General features: G+C 40.7%; 1 protein-coding gene across 7 annotated transcripts in view; it reads left to right on the top strand.

Moving 5' to 3' along the window:
• Sorcs1 (sortilin related VPS10 domain containing receptor 1) overlaps positions 1–17,725 on the top strand; it is a 527,192-nt gene that overhangs the window by 442,884 nt on the left and 66,583 nt on the right. For all 7 annotated transcript variants that reach the window (XM_021151490.3, XM_085833868.1, XM_085833869.1 and 4 more), the window contains 3 exons: positions 832–962; positions 3,829–3,942; positions 17,189–17,360. In XM_021151490.3, the coding sequence (XP_021007149.1) occupies positions 832–962; positions 3,829–3,942; positions 17,189–17,360 (417 nt within the window). The remainder of the gene's footprint in view (positions 1–831; positions 963–3,828; positions 3,943–17,188; positions 17,361–17,725) is intronic.

A 17,725-nucleotide genomic window follows, 5' to 3' on the forward strand; every position in this document is an offset into this window, starting at 1 on the left:
CATATTCAGGCACTGAACCATCTTACATTCCATTCTCTGACTTGGTAGTGTATTTATACATGATGTGAAGCGAAGTGGGTTGAAGAGAGTTTCTTCAGTAAAGACAGGGGATAATAGACTTACAAAATTCGGCCTTAGCTTTTTCACAAACACAAAGGTGCTATATTTGCCAGTGGGTGCAGCCCCAGCAAGGAGCAGCCACTGTATTCAGAGGCTCAACAATGGAACGCTCACTCACACCAACCACCGTGTTTCTCTCTTTGATGTACGTGCATTGTGACACCCAAAACTTCTATTTAGTTTTTGGAAAAAGACTGAACTGAGCTTTCTTGCTTGTCTGATAGGCGATCATAGAATTGGTGCTATAAAGTTATGTCGAAAGAAACATAGTAATCTGAACTTAAGTCAGTTTTATGTTTCAGAGCAATACTGTTCTTTCATGTGATCATAAATGACCAACTGCAATTCCTTTATAATAGGAAAACTGAGCTTAATTAGTATAGGTTAGCAGGCAATTTCTTAGTTGTAGGATAGTTACATTCTGTGTCCTTCATTACACTATGCCTAACACACTGACAAAGAAAAAGCTATGCTTAATATATAAAGAGTTAAAGCTAATATTAGAAAAATAAGCATTGTTTATTGGGGTTGCCTTTGTGTTCATACCTCATATTAGGTGTCAAAACAGAAATACTAACAGCATGAATTGGGTTCCCAAGCATCATATTTATATTACAGTTTGTGAATATCTCTCCAAATCACACTGTGATGCTGTAGGAGAAGTCTAATCTTTGTGCTTGATTTTGCATGCTATTTGCCTCCTATTTGCAGGGGGAAGCATGTATCATGGGAGCCAAGAGGATATACAAGAAGAGAAAGTCTGAGCGCAAGTGTATGCAAGGAAAGTATGCGGGAGCAATGGAGTCTGAGCCTTGTGTTTGCACAGAGGCAGACTTTGACTGGTGAGCTTCTGTACTTATCCCACAGAACAGTTCAGTCATATGACACATATGAAGCCCCGAATAAAAGCTTGGACTTGAGAAAGTGGTAAACAAAACTAGCGCTAAGTGGCAGACCTTATATTTTTATAAAATTCTCTCTTGGCCACATCATGATTTTTTTTTTTTATTAACTATGTGAATGTGTCTTTCAAAAGAAATCAGTGGTTTCTTTTTTGGATTTTAAGAGGCCTTACAAGATGGTTGGCAGTTATTTTCATACTGATGCTGGATTCTCAGAAAAATGGAGAAGCCAAATCTATCTCAAGCTTCTTTAGATAACAATATGGGAAGCACTAATTAGAGCTCCCAGAAAGCAAATATGTTTATGTTTTACGTAAAGTTGTTCTAGCATTGAGCATCCTTAGTAAGCATAATAAATGGCATAAATCCTTTGTCTGTGAACGTTTCCAATATGTGGTGGTTGGCTAAATGAAGCTTATGAGAGCATTGAGTGACATTTATAGTCTCAGTACAAGAGTGGACTCAACTTGATCCTGTGAACTGAGTGATAATAAAGCTAGTTTAACCTGGAGAGGCAGAGGAGACATTGAGAGGCTTCAACTAAACTCAGCAAGCACTAGAGTTGTTCCAGACATTTGCTAAACAGAAATCTATCTATACTGGAGAGCCAATGATCTTGCTTTATTCTTGGTTAGTGTTTAATGAGCAGGTAAAATTGAAAAATTATTTAAGAAGTCTAATAAGCCACCATATTTCCTTTTGTTCTTTCCCTCTTTTTTATCTATTTCAGAATAGGAAGCAATTAATATATATTTATGTAAATGTCAAAAACTAAAAACTTTAACCATATATAAATTATTCATTCTTACTATTTTGGCTATGTGATTGTAACAGCTCACATGTATAGTGTCATCAAAATGTGAGTGACTTATGTGAGACACAGGCTACACATGCATCTCAGACCATAACCAGGTCAGTCTTTTCTAATGGTAGACCACTACAGATGTTCTCTGAATTAGAGGTGTTGAGAAAGCCTGCCAGTTGTCAAACAAGTAACCCAACATTGCTTTCTCTTGTTGATGAGCAAGAAAGACCAAGAGCCAGCATTTTAGCTCTTTGCACTTATTGGAGGGTATCAGAGCTTCAGCAATAACAGAACTCATGGACGTTCTACAGGGGCTTCCCCTGTATGCTCTTATGTCAGTGATATGTAACTGCAACAACAAAACTGCCTTATCTCTACCCTGCACTTGGGACTGATACCCACAAAGATACTCACAGGAAGACCTACCTTGAGATTCTGTTATCCATCACATCCCTCTTTCTGAAGCCTGATTCTTGATCATTTACTATACTGAAGGAGAATTTGCAAAGTAATTTGGCATGTTATATCACTGGAAGAGCTATAGCTCTGTACAGTAGCCATTCTTCATACAGAGCAAAAATATCTGCTAGAAGGAAATGTAAGAGAAAATGTACCCTAAAAGTCTGCCTTTTTCATAAAAAACATTTTCCTCTTTGAATATTTCTTCCTAAACCATTTCAACATAAGCCAATATTTTGGTTTTGTTCAAGGTAAAAAAAAAAAAAAGAATATAAGATAAGGAAATAAATTAGGCTTCTCTCCCTATTCTTGCCCCATGTCTGTATTGTTTAGGTCATTGGATTCCACTGGTGACTAGAGTCTATTACCAGTCCCAGAGGCTGAACAACACTCTAAGGAGTAGACCATGAGTCTTAAGTTGTGCTCCTGTGTGGTTTTTTACTCAAATGGGACTACATGATGCTGAAAATGTTTTAGAAGGCTCACTGTGTGCTTATTGGGCTTCTTTTAGAAGCTGGATTTTCTACAGTCTTACTTGATAGTAGCATAATGAAAGATGCTCATTGGATGTTCTTTGTTAGCCAGGCTCCCTGGATATTTCCCAAGTGACACCACGTCATTCTCCAGCTTATGTAGGGAATTTCCTTGAAGTGAGCACTGGGTAATTCTGGAAGTGGCTATTCTGTCATCTTCCTACTCACGCTGGGTTGAATCTAGAGGGATGTACAGAATATGAAGTTCCAGCTGTCTGATGACAGGCCCTTGAGGCTAAGCCAGTTTCTCCCTCCATGTGGACGGTGTGCCAGCATCTCACCTCTATCACAAAGATGGACCAATTTATACTAATGCTTGCCCATTGCTACCTGTGATTTGTCTGTGCAAGTAGAGGTACAATTTGTTGTCCTTTTCTGTGCCCAGTTTTACCTTGCAGAAGCCAAGAATATCAGAGGTCCCTGGAAGCAAGAATGAAAAGAAACCGAGAGAAAAAAAAATAGAGCATTTTCAATGCAGAGGCAAGATTTAAGGCAGTTGTTACCAACTGGTAGTGAGAAATGCTGAGGACAAAACTTTTCCTTGGGGAAGTGCTTGAGAGACTCCTGAAGGGCATCTTCTTTTTGGCTGTAACTCTGAAGCATATGGCTTATACGCAGAGAAACCTGGCTCTGCTCTACTTGTTACAGCCAGATGTTTTGGAAGAGCATCCCAAAGACATCACTGGTAATGAGGACTGTACCACATGTGGCTGTTTCACTAAGACTCAAGCTCCCGACCCAGCCATATTCCTATTTACTCTTTCTCATTACATGAGACCAAAGTCATTCCTCTCATCTTGAAGGTATCAAAAGGGGAATGTTGGTTCTATAAGATATTTTTATGGGTCATAGATAATGTATAGAGAAAAAAGTTTAATTTCTAGAAGACATTAGTTTAGGCAATGCTTATTTTATTGACTGATTAGAAGTTGGTTGTCAACTACTATGAAATAGTTCTGAATAAGTTTGACATCTGGTAAATGTTTTGTCTTGGGTATGTCCCCAACAGTGACTATGGCTATGAGAGACATAGTAATGGACAATGCCTGCCAGCATTTTGGTTCAACCCATCCTCACTGTCAAAAGACTGCAGCTTGGGACAGAGTTACCTCAACAGCACTGGGTGAGTTTCTGTGGTAATAGGCTTCAGGGGCCAATGTTGGATGATGATGAGTCCGTGTTACTCTGACATATTTCCTTCTGATTATGCACTGGACTTGTTTTCCTATAACACAATGCATTGTTGATAGAATGTCATTTCTTGTCACTCTATTGCTGCCATTAAACATTTATCATGTGTGTTTATGTGTGTGTATGTGTGTTTGTATGTGTGTGAGAGAGACAGAGACGAGAGAGGGGTATGTGTGTATGTGCAAGGTTCTGGGGATACATGCTTTGGAGGCCAGGGGTTGAATTCAGGTGTCTTACTCAATTGCTTCTCAATGGAATATTCTGAAACACCATCTCCCCCTGAATATAGAACTCACCATTTCATCAATAAATGGTTGGCCAAAGAGCTTTAGGTATGTATCTGCCTCAAGGATTTATAGTGCCACTTTGCCTAGCTTTTCACATATGCCCCGAGAATCTGATGTCTGGTACTTCCTCATGGTTGCATAGTATGCTATCTCTCCAGCATAGATTTTTTAGCTTTTTGGCCCACATATTTAATTTCAAAAGAAATATACAGGTATGTTTTATTTAGTTAAAAGTCCAATTTAGTTCATCACTCCAGTACTGGCCCCATTTTCCTCACAGCTCTGATGTCTATGCTGTGTACGTTTCCAGATATTTTCCTTGCATTTTTCCAACAATAAATTTCTCCAAGAAAAATATATAAAATCAACATGGAAGATGACTGTTATATGATTTGCTATATGTGTTATATGTTCTTTAATTTGCCTTTTTCACTCTAAAAATATATCTTAAGCATCTTTACAGGTCTGAATAGATTGGACTACTTTCATACCTTTATATTCCATCCTATTAAACAATAATTTTTCATGGATATTTGGGTTATTCTGTTTTTTTATACCACTATCAATAAAACTACAATTAACATTCTCTACCACAACCCTTGTTGTTAAAAACACTCGTAGATAATTAGAGTTTCCTTTGTTAATTAGAAGTGTTTCTTTTAGCTTATAGAGCAAATTACATTCAGCCAACTGGTTTCTTTTTAGGCTCATGTATTAGGCATTGTCAGATTTTCTCTCACAGAGATGAAAATTGCAGTTTCTGCTCACATACTGCTAGGCTGTTCTAGAGACTAAAGAGTCATCTTAAGTAACTTCCATCCTCTTGAAAATCCAGTGGATTCAGCAGAGGGAAACTTAAATGGAAGAGAAGTTGAGAAAGGTCAATTCAGATTCAATGAACAATAAGACTGGCCCTGTTGGCAAGAGCCACAAGTATCTGGAGGACAAAGTCACACTGTTGTTTAGAAGCCTTTAGAATTAAGTAACCAGGTTGGACTAACTCCAACACTACCTTTAACCCTTGTCTATGCATTGCCAGGGTGGAGTCTGTATCAGCAGGATGAAAGGCAAAGGCCTCAGGATCATAAAATTAGCCCAAGAGCATGTGCTTGCCTGCTTCTGGCTTCCTAGACACAACACTCTCTCACTCCTTCATGCTTTGTCGGGTTCCAGAGCATGTTGCAGACATACAGGCAGAAGATGAACTGAGTGAGGTCTTCTAGCTAAAGGTTAATCACAGTGATGGTTAATGAACTAACCACAGAGCATGCAGCAAAGTCTGGGTCGGTCTCTCTCTCTCTCTCTTCCTTTCTTCTTTCTTTGTAAATGGTTTGCTATATAAACAGCTTTAGACTCAGCATATTTGTCTTGGTATATAGCAGTGTTCCTAGGTTCACTCACGTCACCAGAAATGGAAATTTTCAGCATAGGTTATTATTCTTACCAATGAAAATGTTATTCTAAGGAGATACTAACATTTTTTTGTAATCAACTTGACTGGGCAGAGGTGAAGGGCCTCACAGTTTATTCTGCAGTTGCTGGCCAGGATTTAGAAGAGACAGTTATAATAAGCAGTAAATGACTGAAAACAGAACCTACATGCCCTCTACCTTTGTTTAGTTCACTGATGTCAGGATTTCTGACATCCACACATAGAAGTGCCTGTCAGCATCTCTCTTCTCTGTATCTTTGTCCTTTTGGCCTCACAACTCTTACACGTTATCACAGCCAGAATCCAAGCAAAGACAATGAATCAAGTTTTCTACCCCAGAGGAACTAAGATTGCAATGCCATTGAATAACTTTCACTTAGTTCAAAAGTGAAGTTCCATGCTATTTGCTGTCAGGTTTGAGCGTGTGGTTTGTTTCTTTGTGCCTCTCAGTTTCTTACCTATGGAAATTTCCTATTTGCATTCAGCTTGTGATTAAATGTGGTACTATATCCAGAATGTGTAGCCTAAACCCCAAGAGATAGTCATTACTTTGCAAGATACAGATCACTCTAGAATAGGGGATTAAAAGAGAAAGGAAAAATCCTTTATTCATTGTGAATGTTTAGTAGAGGCATACATGACCTTTAATGGTCACTTCAGTGTTGGTGTCAGTGACATATTTAATCTACCTCCCAGTTTCTCATCTATAAACTAGAAATAGTGATCAACAAAGGCTCATAAAGTCACCTGATTTGGAAGTGATGTGCCAACTCCTGTCATAAAGTCACATGTCTAGAACATGATAGACCACTCACTGTAAACCAGAAGCTGTGTCTAGTCCTCTACCTGGTCCAGGTGAGACAACTAGCTTGCCTGATTATCAAACAAGTCCCGTGGTCTCCAATAAAATGAAAATCATATCCATTTCTGTTTTTTATTATATAAAGATGAACAGGTAACCCCAAGGAATCCCCTGTCTGCCCCACCTTTTGTGTCTTCTTAAGCAATGGCTTTATATATCTCAAGTTGGGAATACACAAGCTTATTTGGTTATACTTATATGTTGTGTTTTAACTGCTTAGAACTAGAGAGCAAACTGCAAATTTAAGTTGCCAAATTAACCAGGACATTGGTTATATCATATTACAGTGGAGATATGGGGTCAGTTTATTCTACAAAAACAAGGCAGTTTTCTTAAGGGACAGATTTCTTCTTTTTATTTAGTTGAAGACATTTCTTGCTGTGTTCAAAAGAATGTGTGTTGAAATCTCTGTCCATGTGAGTTTCTTTACAGGAGCCATTAATCACTCATGCAGTAATATTCAAGCAGTGTTGTTCATGGCTAGTTGCTTAATATTTAATAGGGCTGTTTACTTAAGATGCTCACTTAAAAATAACATAAGTGAAGTATCTATATAAAAATATTTAGTAGGTCCATCAATAAGATATCACATATACATTTAAGCAAAGCAAAAATAACTTCCATATTATTACCGTATTCCTTGATGTCTTAAAAATATGGTATTTGTTCTGGCTATTTTTGTGTCAACTTGACACAGCTGGAGTTATCACAGAGAAAGGAGCTTCAGTTGAGGAAATGCCTCCATGAGATCCAGCTGTAAGGCATTTTCTCAATTAGTGATCAAGGGGGAAAGGCCCCTTGTGGGTGGGACCATCTCTGGGCTGGTAGTCTTGGTTCTATTAGAGAGCAGGCTGAGCAAGCCAGGGGAAGCAAGCCAGTAAGGAACATCCCTCCATGGCCTCTGCACCAGCTCCTGCTTCTGACCTGCTTGAGTTCCAGTCCTGACTCCCTTTGGTGATGAACAGCAGTATGGAAGTGTAAGCCGAATAAACCCTTTCCTCCCCAACTTGCTTCTTGGTCATGATGTTTGTGCAGGAATAGAAACCCTGACTAAGACAAATTGGTACCAGCAGAGTGGGGTATTCCTGTGACAACCTGACCATGTTTTGGGGAGGACTATGGAAGGACTTTGGAACTTTCGGCTTGAAGATCCATTTGCTGTTAAGAGCTCTGTCAGATGTTGTGTAGGAGCTTGGAAGATAATGTTGAGAACAGTGCAGAAGATGGATGCCTGGTTTGTGAAATTTCAGAGGGAAAATTAAAGACACTTTTCAGGGCCATTGTTACTTTGGTTGTGAAGATTCTGTGGTTCTGGTTAGCTGGGGCTGAAGAATCAGCTGTGATTAACAAGATACCAGAACTACTAAAGCCAAACCTTTGCATTACTGGGACTATTGATGCTGGTTAGCTGGAGCTAAGAAATTAGCGGTGATTAAGAAGAGACCAGCATCATTAAGGTGACATCTTCTGGGAAGTGTTTTCTGAAAGCACAAAGAGGCTGTGTTCCAGAGATAGGCAAGGTTGTACTCCTTCTGCAGCGGGACTTGGTAACGTGTAAGGGTCACCCAGGTGGTACTGGTTTTGAAGGCATGAAGGGGTCATGCAGAGCAGCTGAGGCTCCGCACTGTGAGAGGCCATGGAAGGCCATTGGTGAAGGTGCAGCCTCAGTTGTAATTGAAGGCCCAGGACTGAAGGGGTCATGCAGTGTTTTGGAGATGCCAGTACCATGAGATGACCACCAAGAGCAGCAGCAGCAGTGGAGTACAGGCATCTGGAGCCCAGAGGACGATGTGTGTGCTACAAAGGGCATGGCTGGAGAAGTGACCCAAGCCCTTGGAGGAGCCCAGAAGATCGTGAGTTGGATCCCAGATGTTGGACAGTTGGAGATTGATTTTTGCTTTGATTGTGACTGTGCCCTGATATTTTCCCTCTTGAAGGAAGACACTGTTTTAGTGGAGCCCACAGTTAAGAGACTTTTAATTGTAAAGAGACTTTGGATTTTAAAAAAGATGGATATTTTAAGGAGATTGAAAATTTAAGAATATGTAAAGACTGTGGGACTTTTAAAGTTATTTAAATCTTGGGGATGAATAAGAATGTAAGAGTTGAGGCTTACTAGTGATGTGTTTGTGTGTCAAGTTGACAAGGGGTCAATTGTTCTGGCTATTTTTGTGTCAACTTGACACAGCTGGAGTTATCACAGAGAAAGGAGCTTCAGTTGAGGAAATGCCTCCATGAGATCCAGCTGTAAGGCATTTTCTCAATTAGTGATCAAGGGGGATAGGCCCCTTGTGGGTGGGACCATCTCTGGGCTGGTAGTCTTGGTTCTATTAGAGAGCAGGCTGAGCAAGCCAGGGGAAGCAAGCCAGTAAGGAACATCCCTCCATGGCCTCTGCACCAGCTCCTGCTTCTGACCTGCTTGAGTTCCAGTCCTGACTTCCTTTGGTGATGAACAGCAGCATGGAAGTGTAAGCCGAATAAACCCTTTCCTCCCCAACTTGCTTCTTGGTCATGATGTTTGTGCAGGAATAGAAACCCTGACTAAGACAGTATTTATAATTATAATCTTCTCCCTACTAGCCACAGACACAGACCTGAGTAATCTGTTCTCATGTAATGTCTATACCAAGTCTCACTGTGGGGAATTTGAGTTCTTCCCACCTGACTGTTCCGGATGACCTGTGGGGATCCTGATGTTCCGTCTGATCTATACTCTGTGAGATTTCCCAGTGTGCATCTAGGAGAATAATTAGTCTTAAAATTGCTGCATGTGTTGAAAGTCCACAGAAAGGAAATCACTTGCATTATTCACAGGCTGATCACTGCAGGAGCCCATGTAGCTGTTTTCGAGCCAGGACTCCTGTGGTCTCAGAGTGGATACAAAATAATTGTTACCTGCTAGGAAGTCATCTCTTAGATGAGGTGTTCCATCTTTTCGTGGGATGGCCTAGCAGTTGGGAAATAGATAAGATGCTCATGACTATTGTAGAGATCCACTCCTTCACATTTTTGCTCCCATCCACATCAATAATGCTTCGATTAGAGATTCCCACACAGGTGCTGTGACATTCTGGCATCGATAGTTCTTCATTGTGTGACCTTGGACAACTCTGTCTCTTCCCTCCATGTTATCCAAAGCAAAGCAACTATAGTAGCTGTTTAAGGATGCTTTCACCACTGGCATTTCATTAACGGGTTGAGATAATTCAGAAGTAAAGTTTCTTGATCTGTTTATGCTCAAGAAGAAGGAAAACATTATGAGATTTAGTTGTACAAATTGATTCAGATGGTGGATCCACGGAGCCCCACTCAAGACTGTTTCCAGCAAACCATTTAGACAAGTGTGACCATATGTACTATTTCATCAAATCTGTCTTCAAAATGAAGCTGTATGCATTTCTTATTCAAATTGAGTTGTGCTTCTATCCTGTTTAATACAAGTAAAATTAACTCAACCCACCTAGATGCCTATGGCGCATATCAAGCCCTCAATTCCTGCCTGAATACTTGGTTTTAACGAAAAGCCCTGGGAGTCGTTGCGTTGAAAAACAAATAAACAAACAAACAAACAACAAAAACAACAACAACAACAAAACCCCAAAGAAACAATCAATCAACAACCTGAGAAACCTGCTTAGTCAGCCAGGGAATATTATTCATTCTTTCTGAGTAGAAATGCTATGGCTGCTCTGTATGATCACTGCTAATTATGGGCACATGTCCACTATTGGCGAAGCCTTACCACATTATGTCCTATTAAAGCACAAATGGCCTTTTATTTGGTTGCATATGCCTATTGACAATAGCTGCCAAGGATGTCTGCCTTCCTGAGTGCCCAGTACATACCCACTTATGGAGAAAAAGAGTCCAGGCCCTCACCTGACTGCCTCCCAGCAGTACCTCTGAATTTGGGAGTTAAATGAATAATTTCAGCCATGGTGACTAAATGGTGCTACTGTAGCTGCAGCTCTCTTATGCCAATGATCTGGAATTATGTAGATCCTTCCATTTACAGACATGAGTATGTATACATTGCTATTCTCCTACTACATACCGACCCTCCTTAGGTCTGGGAATACTTCAGGCCTTCGTCACACACGTTATTCAGCCCAGTCTCCATTTGCTTTGCTGTCTCTAATGCTGGCTCTTTTTCCTGCTGCAATACATCTAGAGGCACCCTAACAAAACAGGGTATCCCTTGCAAGCAAAGACACAAAGGACAATGCAATAATCGGAACTGTTTAATTTTCTCATTGTGTGTGGCATGATAGTGTATCATAATTCAGTGACAGCATAGCCCACCTGGGAGACAAGAGGACCTAGAGCTATAACTCGACCTTGGCCCTTACATAGGATAAATACCATGAAAGAAGAGAAGTTCACAGAAAAGGATGACATGGAAGTTTAAAGGATTCGTTGCATTATGACAAGGAGGAGAGGGCCTCCTGCTCAGAGTGAACAGCACCAGAGAAAGTTAAAATGAAGACAAACAGATCTCTCAAATTCTTAGATTAGAACTTCTTAGGGCCAGGTAACGGACACTCACCAATTATAAAATTATACCCAAATAATTTGAGGATATATGAGTACTATAGGAAAAACTGTTCTCATGGATGTTTAAGCTGAATTCACAACTGATGAAAATATAGAAACAAGCTACGTACTCCTCAATAGAGGAATTAATTAGCAAAATGTGGGCTACATAGAAACTATCAATTCTCTCAAGAGACTGAACCCCTGCCATTAAAAAAAAGATGGAGCTAGAGTACATTATGCCAAGTGCAGTGAGCCCGGCACAGGAAACACAACCACTCTATCTTCTTCTCTGCATGTGGCCTTGTAAAACCTCGATCTCATAACAACTGAGAGCAAAAGGTATTTACCAAGAGACTGGGGGAAACAAGAGATGGATGGGTTGCTAAGAAGCAAATGTCAATCAAATGATGCAACGTTTTAAATAGTCTGGAAAAAAAATGTTACAGTCATCCACTGTACTGCATGCTGACCGTAGTTAATGATAACACACATTATATAAAATATACTTGAAACTAGCTTTGACTTATTACTTTTGTTCTTTGACAATTTTGTACATGCGTATGCTTTACTTATTCTCTTCTTTTGCCCTCTCTTCCCTCTATCACACCTACCAGCCCTCCCCTCCCCATCTCTAACCATCCCCCTCTCTAATTCATGAGTTTGGTTTTCTTGTTTGTGACCCATTTTGTTTAACTAGCCTCATCTGTCTGACTGACCACAGAGTTGGGAACTGTCCTTTAGATTGGACGATCATTAGGAAAGCCATGGCACTCTCTGTCCCTTCATCACTGAGGGCTAGGGCCCGCAGGATCCCTCTTCCATGCATACCTGTGCATTGCAGGGCTGATTCTGAGCGGGCCTGTGCACTAGCATGAGTTAGTGATGCAGTGGATGGTGCAGTGGATTCTGATGGTGAGGCGATAGCATTTGCAGTCTTCCCTGTCCTCTCGCTCTAACTCCTTCCCTTGTCTATAGTCTTCTCTGAGTCTTACAGGGAAGTTCCAAAGATTTGATTAGGGCCAAACATTCAACTTCCCCTTCTTAACACCTTATGCAGCCAGGAGTATGTCTGCTCAGTCATTTGGATTCAATAGGTAAAAAGACTATTCGGAATCAAGAGCAAAGTAACATTTTTTGATGGATGTAAACACTGAAAAGAAGATCCTCAGCTTTAATATTCTTACCACAAAAGATTAGATACGCTGGTGAAGTGCCAGACATAGAAATTACCTTGATTATCTTTCTATAATATCTACACAGATCAAAGCATAAGATTGTTTCCATAAGCATACAGTTTTCTATCAGTTAAAATTAAATTTTAAAAATGATGACATTGATTTCTGCCAATATCAGGTAGTAATGTCATTTTACTATAGTGAATGGCCATAAACTTTGTGTCCAAGAGGACATATATTAAACTGAAAAATCACAGAAATGTGTGGCTTTTAATGTTTCTTTCTAGTTTTAGTTTCACAAAGAAAATATATGGGTTTCATTTTTTTTTAAGATTGCCAGGCAGCAAAGAAAGCAAAATCAAAGAAAGTATGGGTAAAAAAGGAGAAGGTTAGGGGGGCCTCAAAACGCGACAGAAGAGAATACTGAACCCAGGCTGCTGGAGTAATAAGACCCTGTCTACTGATGAGCCACAGGCAATATCAAAGGCACATTTACAGAATGTTTCCTTTGCAGTAATTGTGAAAAGACTCCCTTGTCATTACAAAGCACTTTTCTTCATGGCAGATTGAAGAATGCTTTACCAACCAAATGCATCCCTGTAATATCCAGACCTTGGGTCCAACATAATCATAAGTTGCCTTGTTATTATGGAGGTAGCAGCTCCATTTAATAACATATTAAATGCATTATTCATTTATGTAACTCAGACCCAGGGACAGCTGCTGAGATGAAAATAGAAGCATTCTGGGATGCAAAAAGCAGGTGTGTGCTTACTTGAGTAAATTAACTCTGTATTTCTGCACAATTTTCTTCTAAATTTCAGGGACAGGTCTGGTAGGGCTAATGCGATGCCATTTTCATCCAAGAAATAAAATGGTTTCAGAATGGATTTTAATGAGTGTTTTTTTAAAAAAAAATCGCCAACAGGCTTCTCTGTGGCAGATTCCCAAGGGGATGGATTCGTGCTTTGGATTTAAGCAGAGTCCTGTGGCTGCAGGATTAGGGAAAGCCAGGAGTGGTGATTGGTTAGAACCTCCGCAAACAAAAGGAGGGCTTTGTCTGATGATGCCAGTGGTGATGGAGTGCCCAAGCTTCTGTAGCTGCTTGCCAAGGCCAGGTGTGCTTGGATGCTACGTGATTAAAAACCCTGACCACCTCCCATGTATACTGAGCTTTGTTGCTGAAACATGCAGGCAGCTTTGATGTGGTTAAACTCACCAGGATGCATAATTATCACAGAAGGTTTTGCCCATCAGTCTCTTCCTATCTTTGCTGATAAGAGAATGGTACCGTTTTCCAATGCCTACACTCAAGTCTCTCTCTCTCTCTCTCTCTCCCTCCCTCCCTCCCTCACTCCTTCCCTCCCTCCCTCTCCTCCCACACCCCTCATTTTTCTCACATGTCCTCCCTCCCTTCTCCCTTCGCTCTCTGAAGCCAGCCTATTCTTCTAAGCACCTAAAATGGACTGGCTTTCAAAATCCTCAGACATGACAATGAGGCACACCAATGGATAGTGATCTTAGTGCTGATGCAAGGGTTTGGAGATCCCCTGATGGTCCAGATGTTAAGCCCTTAGCTTTATGACTATTAAGAGAGGAAACCACCGTGAGAATAGAATCGGCACATCTTTATTGGTGGACAAGTTGTTTGAGCCACTGGTGATAAACTCTGTAGACATTTCAACATTTAAACTGATACAGTCATGCCAGAATGAACCCCCTGGTGCCTAGCCTTGTGTCTACCTGGGACACAAGGGGACTGTGGAGGAGCTTACATTACAAAGTCACAGATAAGAAGAATATCATGCAAGGCATGTAAACCCTTAAGATTTAAGAAGTCAGAAGATCAATCTCACTCCATTTAAAGAGACACTGAAATACAGTAGAACAGAGAGTGTATGTTCATGTGACCAATGATCCAGGACCCTGGCTGTGTGACATTGAGAATATTAGTTAACTAGTTAAACCCCTACATCTCGGTCTACATTTTGGAAATGATAACAGTGCCTTCCTCACTAAGGACATGTTGACAGTAAATGAAGGAAGCCTTGCAGAGCGTCTGCACCTTAACAAGAGTACAGGAATCATTCTGTAAATGTGATCTTTTTTCTATTTTCCCATTCTAGTCGAGAAATTGTTTCAGAGAGAGAGCAAGAGATAAGCTTTGCAGAAAAGGGTGGATAAGCTCTAGGCAGCAGGTGGAACATGAAGGAACAAATGGATACTCTCTAAGGGATTAGCAGTAGAGATGTGGCTGGAGCCAAATGATCTGGCTTGGGAGAAAGAGTTCAGAGAGGCAGAAAGGAGGCTGAAAGCTTGTTGAGCGTGTTGTCTGGTGGATTAGAGACTTTCAACATATCCCAAGGCTGGTGGGATGCTGTACAGGTTGTCATATTCTTAAATAAAATTGTTGGTAACAGCTCACTGGCACTTACCAATTTAATCTTTGTAAATTAATTCATTTAATCCTGTACATACACTACAGGTGAATTAAGTATTAATGATTAACTTAATTCGAATCCACACTGTATGATATTCTTGCTTTTAAGCTTTATTCTTTCATACACTATGTCCTGACTGCAGTTAAACATCTCATTTGCTTCTCAGTCCTAGTTGTACATAGCTAATCTGGGGGCACACCACAGAGAAATGCATATAGAAAAGTGCCTGTAGGCCAACTCCAGTTCACTATCAGTAATATAATGAACAGATTTTAACATGGGATTATATCTGTCTATTTTTTTTTACATGTTGTCTATGCCAATCTCAATTTGCTAATTCTTTTAATTACATAATTCTTTTATATATTGTCTATGCCAGTCATAAAATTTGCTGTCTAACCCCTGATCATGGTGGGAAGCTGGGTATAATTGCTTCTAACTTGAAAATGCTCATAATAATCTATGCTTCCTCTGAATTGTCTTATTACATGTATGTTTATCATTATTCTCTCTTATTCATAGCTTTTCATGCCACAGTTTCTGATATCTCTGTTCCACCACAGTCTATAGAACATCCCAGGGATAACTGGTTCATATGGCATAAATTGTGTAGCATGCTAAATGAGCTCTTGCCTGACTCTGTGTACCAATGCATGCCTCTCCACACCTGAACCACTGCATGGCTTCCTCTAATCCTATTGACATCACATTCTCTAACATCATCAAATGTGTGAGTGCAGTATTTTGAGAGAGAAGCTTGCTCACGTGAATTTTATGATAGTCTTTATAATAGGTTGTTTACATTACCATTAGTTTTTTTTTTAATTTTAGCAGCTTATCATGCGTAATTTATAAGATAGTCTTCATTTCTAGGAAAAGGTATGCTAGCTCCAGATTACTATCTGCAACCACAGAGGTCCCACTGAGTGACCCACAATCTGTGTACTAGACAGGGGCAAGGGAGGACAATCGTGGTGATTTTTTTCTAATCCATAATTGTATGTCCTTGGTGTTATCATCTAAATTATCTATTCATGAATATTCAAGGGATTATTAATGTAGTGTTACTGAGACCATGTGGCTTTCACCTCTGTGCCTGTCTCACAGCACACAATGAAGAAATGATTCACCTGCTGAGTAAATGATAAAAGAAGTTTGAGGCAGGCTAGAGGGATGGCTCAGTGGCTAAGAGCATTTGCTGCTCTTAAGAATGAATGGCTCTGGTTTGGTTCCCAGCACCCACATCAGGTGGCTTATAACCAACAGTGACCCCAGTTCCAGAAGATTCAAAGCCCTCTTCTGACCTCCACAGCCACTTACATGACAGTACTGCACATACCGACACATAAAATAAAAATCAACTTTTAAAACGTCCATGAAACTGCTGCTTACAGATAGTATTTTTTGGCCTGTTTTTCCTGATGTTGGGTGCTGTGTCTAATACTCTCTTTGTTTCTGTAGCAAAGTATATAACACGAACAACTTAAGATAAGAGAACATTGCTTTATCTTACAGTTTGAGAGATACATTCCAGCTGCTTCACATCTTTCTTTATCAAGAACCAAAGGGCTACATCATCTTTGAGGATCACCCTGAGAGAAAGTTTGCCAGCTAGCCCTGCTACAAAAAAGTTCCACCACTGCCCAAAGCAGGGCTACTAGTGGAGAACAAATGACCCTATGGGGGGCATTCTACCTTCACACAATAAAAGGCACTTTATATGAATCATCTCAAAGTACTGCTAGCAACATGAAAGGCAGGCAGAACAGAGGTTATCAATCTTCTTGCTAGGTTGTGGTCTCGTTTAAAACTTCATGGAAGGAGTTACAGAGACAAAGTTTGGAGCTGAGATAAAAGGATGGACCATCTAGAGACTGCCATACCCGGGGTTCCATCCCATAATCAGCCTCCAAACGCTGACACCATTGCATACACTAGCAAGATTTTGCTGAAAGGACCCTGATATAGCTGTCTCTTGTGAGGCTATTCTTGGGCCTAGCAAACACAGAAGTGGATGCTCACTGTCAGTTATTGGATGGATCACAGGGCCCCCAATGGAGGAGCTAGAGAAAGTACTCAAGGAGCTAAAGGGATCTGCAACCCTATAGGTGAAACAATATGAACTAACCAGTACACCCCCCCCCCCCGGAGCTCATGTCTCTAGCTGCATATGTATCAGAAGATGGCCTAATCGGCCATCAGTGGAAAGAGAGGCCCATTGGTCTTGCAAACTTTATATGCCTAAGTACAGGAGAACGCCAGGGCCAAGAAGTGGGGGGGGGGGGGGGAGGGAGAGTGGGGGGGGAGGGCTTGGGGGACTTTTGGGATAGCATTGGAAATGTAAATGAAGAAAATACCTAATTAAAAAAATTGAAAGAAAAAAAACCTTCAGCAGGAATATCCATTGCATCAGCTGATGTCTAACTCGTGATTGTCTGCCTTTAGGTATAGGAAGGTGGTCTCCAATAATTGTACCGATGGAGTGAGAGAGCAGTATACCGCCAAACCACAGAAGTGTCCAGGGAAGGCCCCTCGTGGGCTGCGGATTGTCACTGCAGATGGAAAACTGACAGCAGAGCAGGGCCACAATGTCACTCTCATGGTGCAGCTGGAAGAGGTAAGGCTGGCTCCTGTCCAACCTCTGAATGCAGGGCAAGTGATCTTCCCAGTGGATCGTGGTTTTGTTTACATAGCCTTGTTCACATCCTCAGGTTTGAGCCGCAAGGGGTTTTGTTTTTCTCTTGTGCTTTTCAGCTTCTTCTCGGCTGTATCCTCTCCCCTTTCCCTGGCATGTTTGGTTTACTGAAAGTTGGTTCTCATTCCTTTCCGTTAGTGGCTCTGTTTGGATTTAACTCTGTTTTATTGGCATTGTTAGGAGAACATAATCTCAAAATGTGTGAATGCCCCCCCTCCAATGTAATTTAACACAGACAAAGATTCAAGCAAGTCAAAGGGGGATGGGCTTTGGCCTCTCTCAGCCTA

Source organism: Mus caroli, unplaced genomic scaffold, assembly GCF_978045245.1.
Source record: "Mus caroli unplaced genomic scaffold, Mus_caroli_1 scaffold_20, whole genome shotgun sequence".
In the NCBI taxonomy this organism is placed as follows: domain Eukaryota; kingdom Metazoa; phylum Chordata; class Mammalia; order Rodentia; family Muridae; genus Mus; species Mus caroli.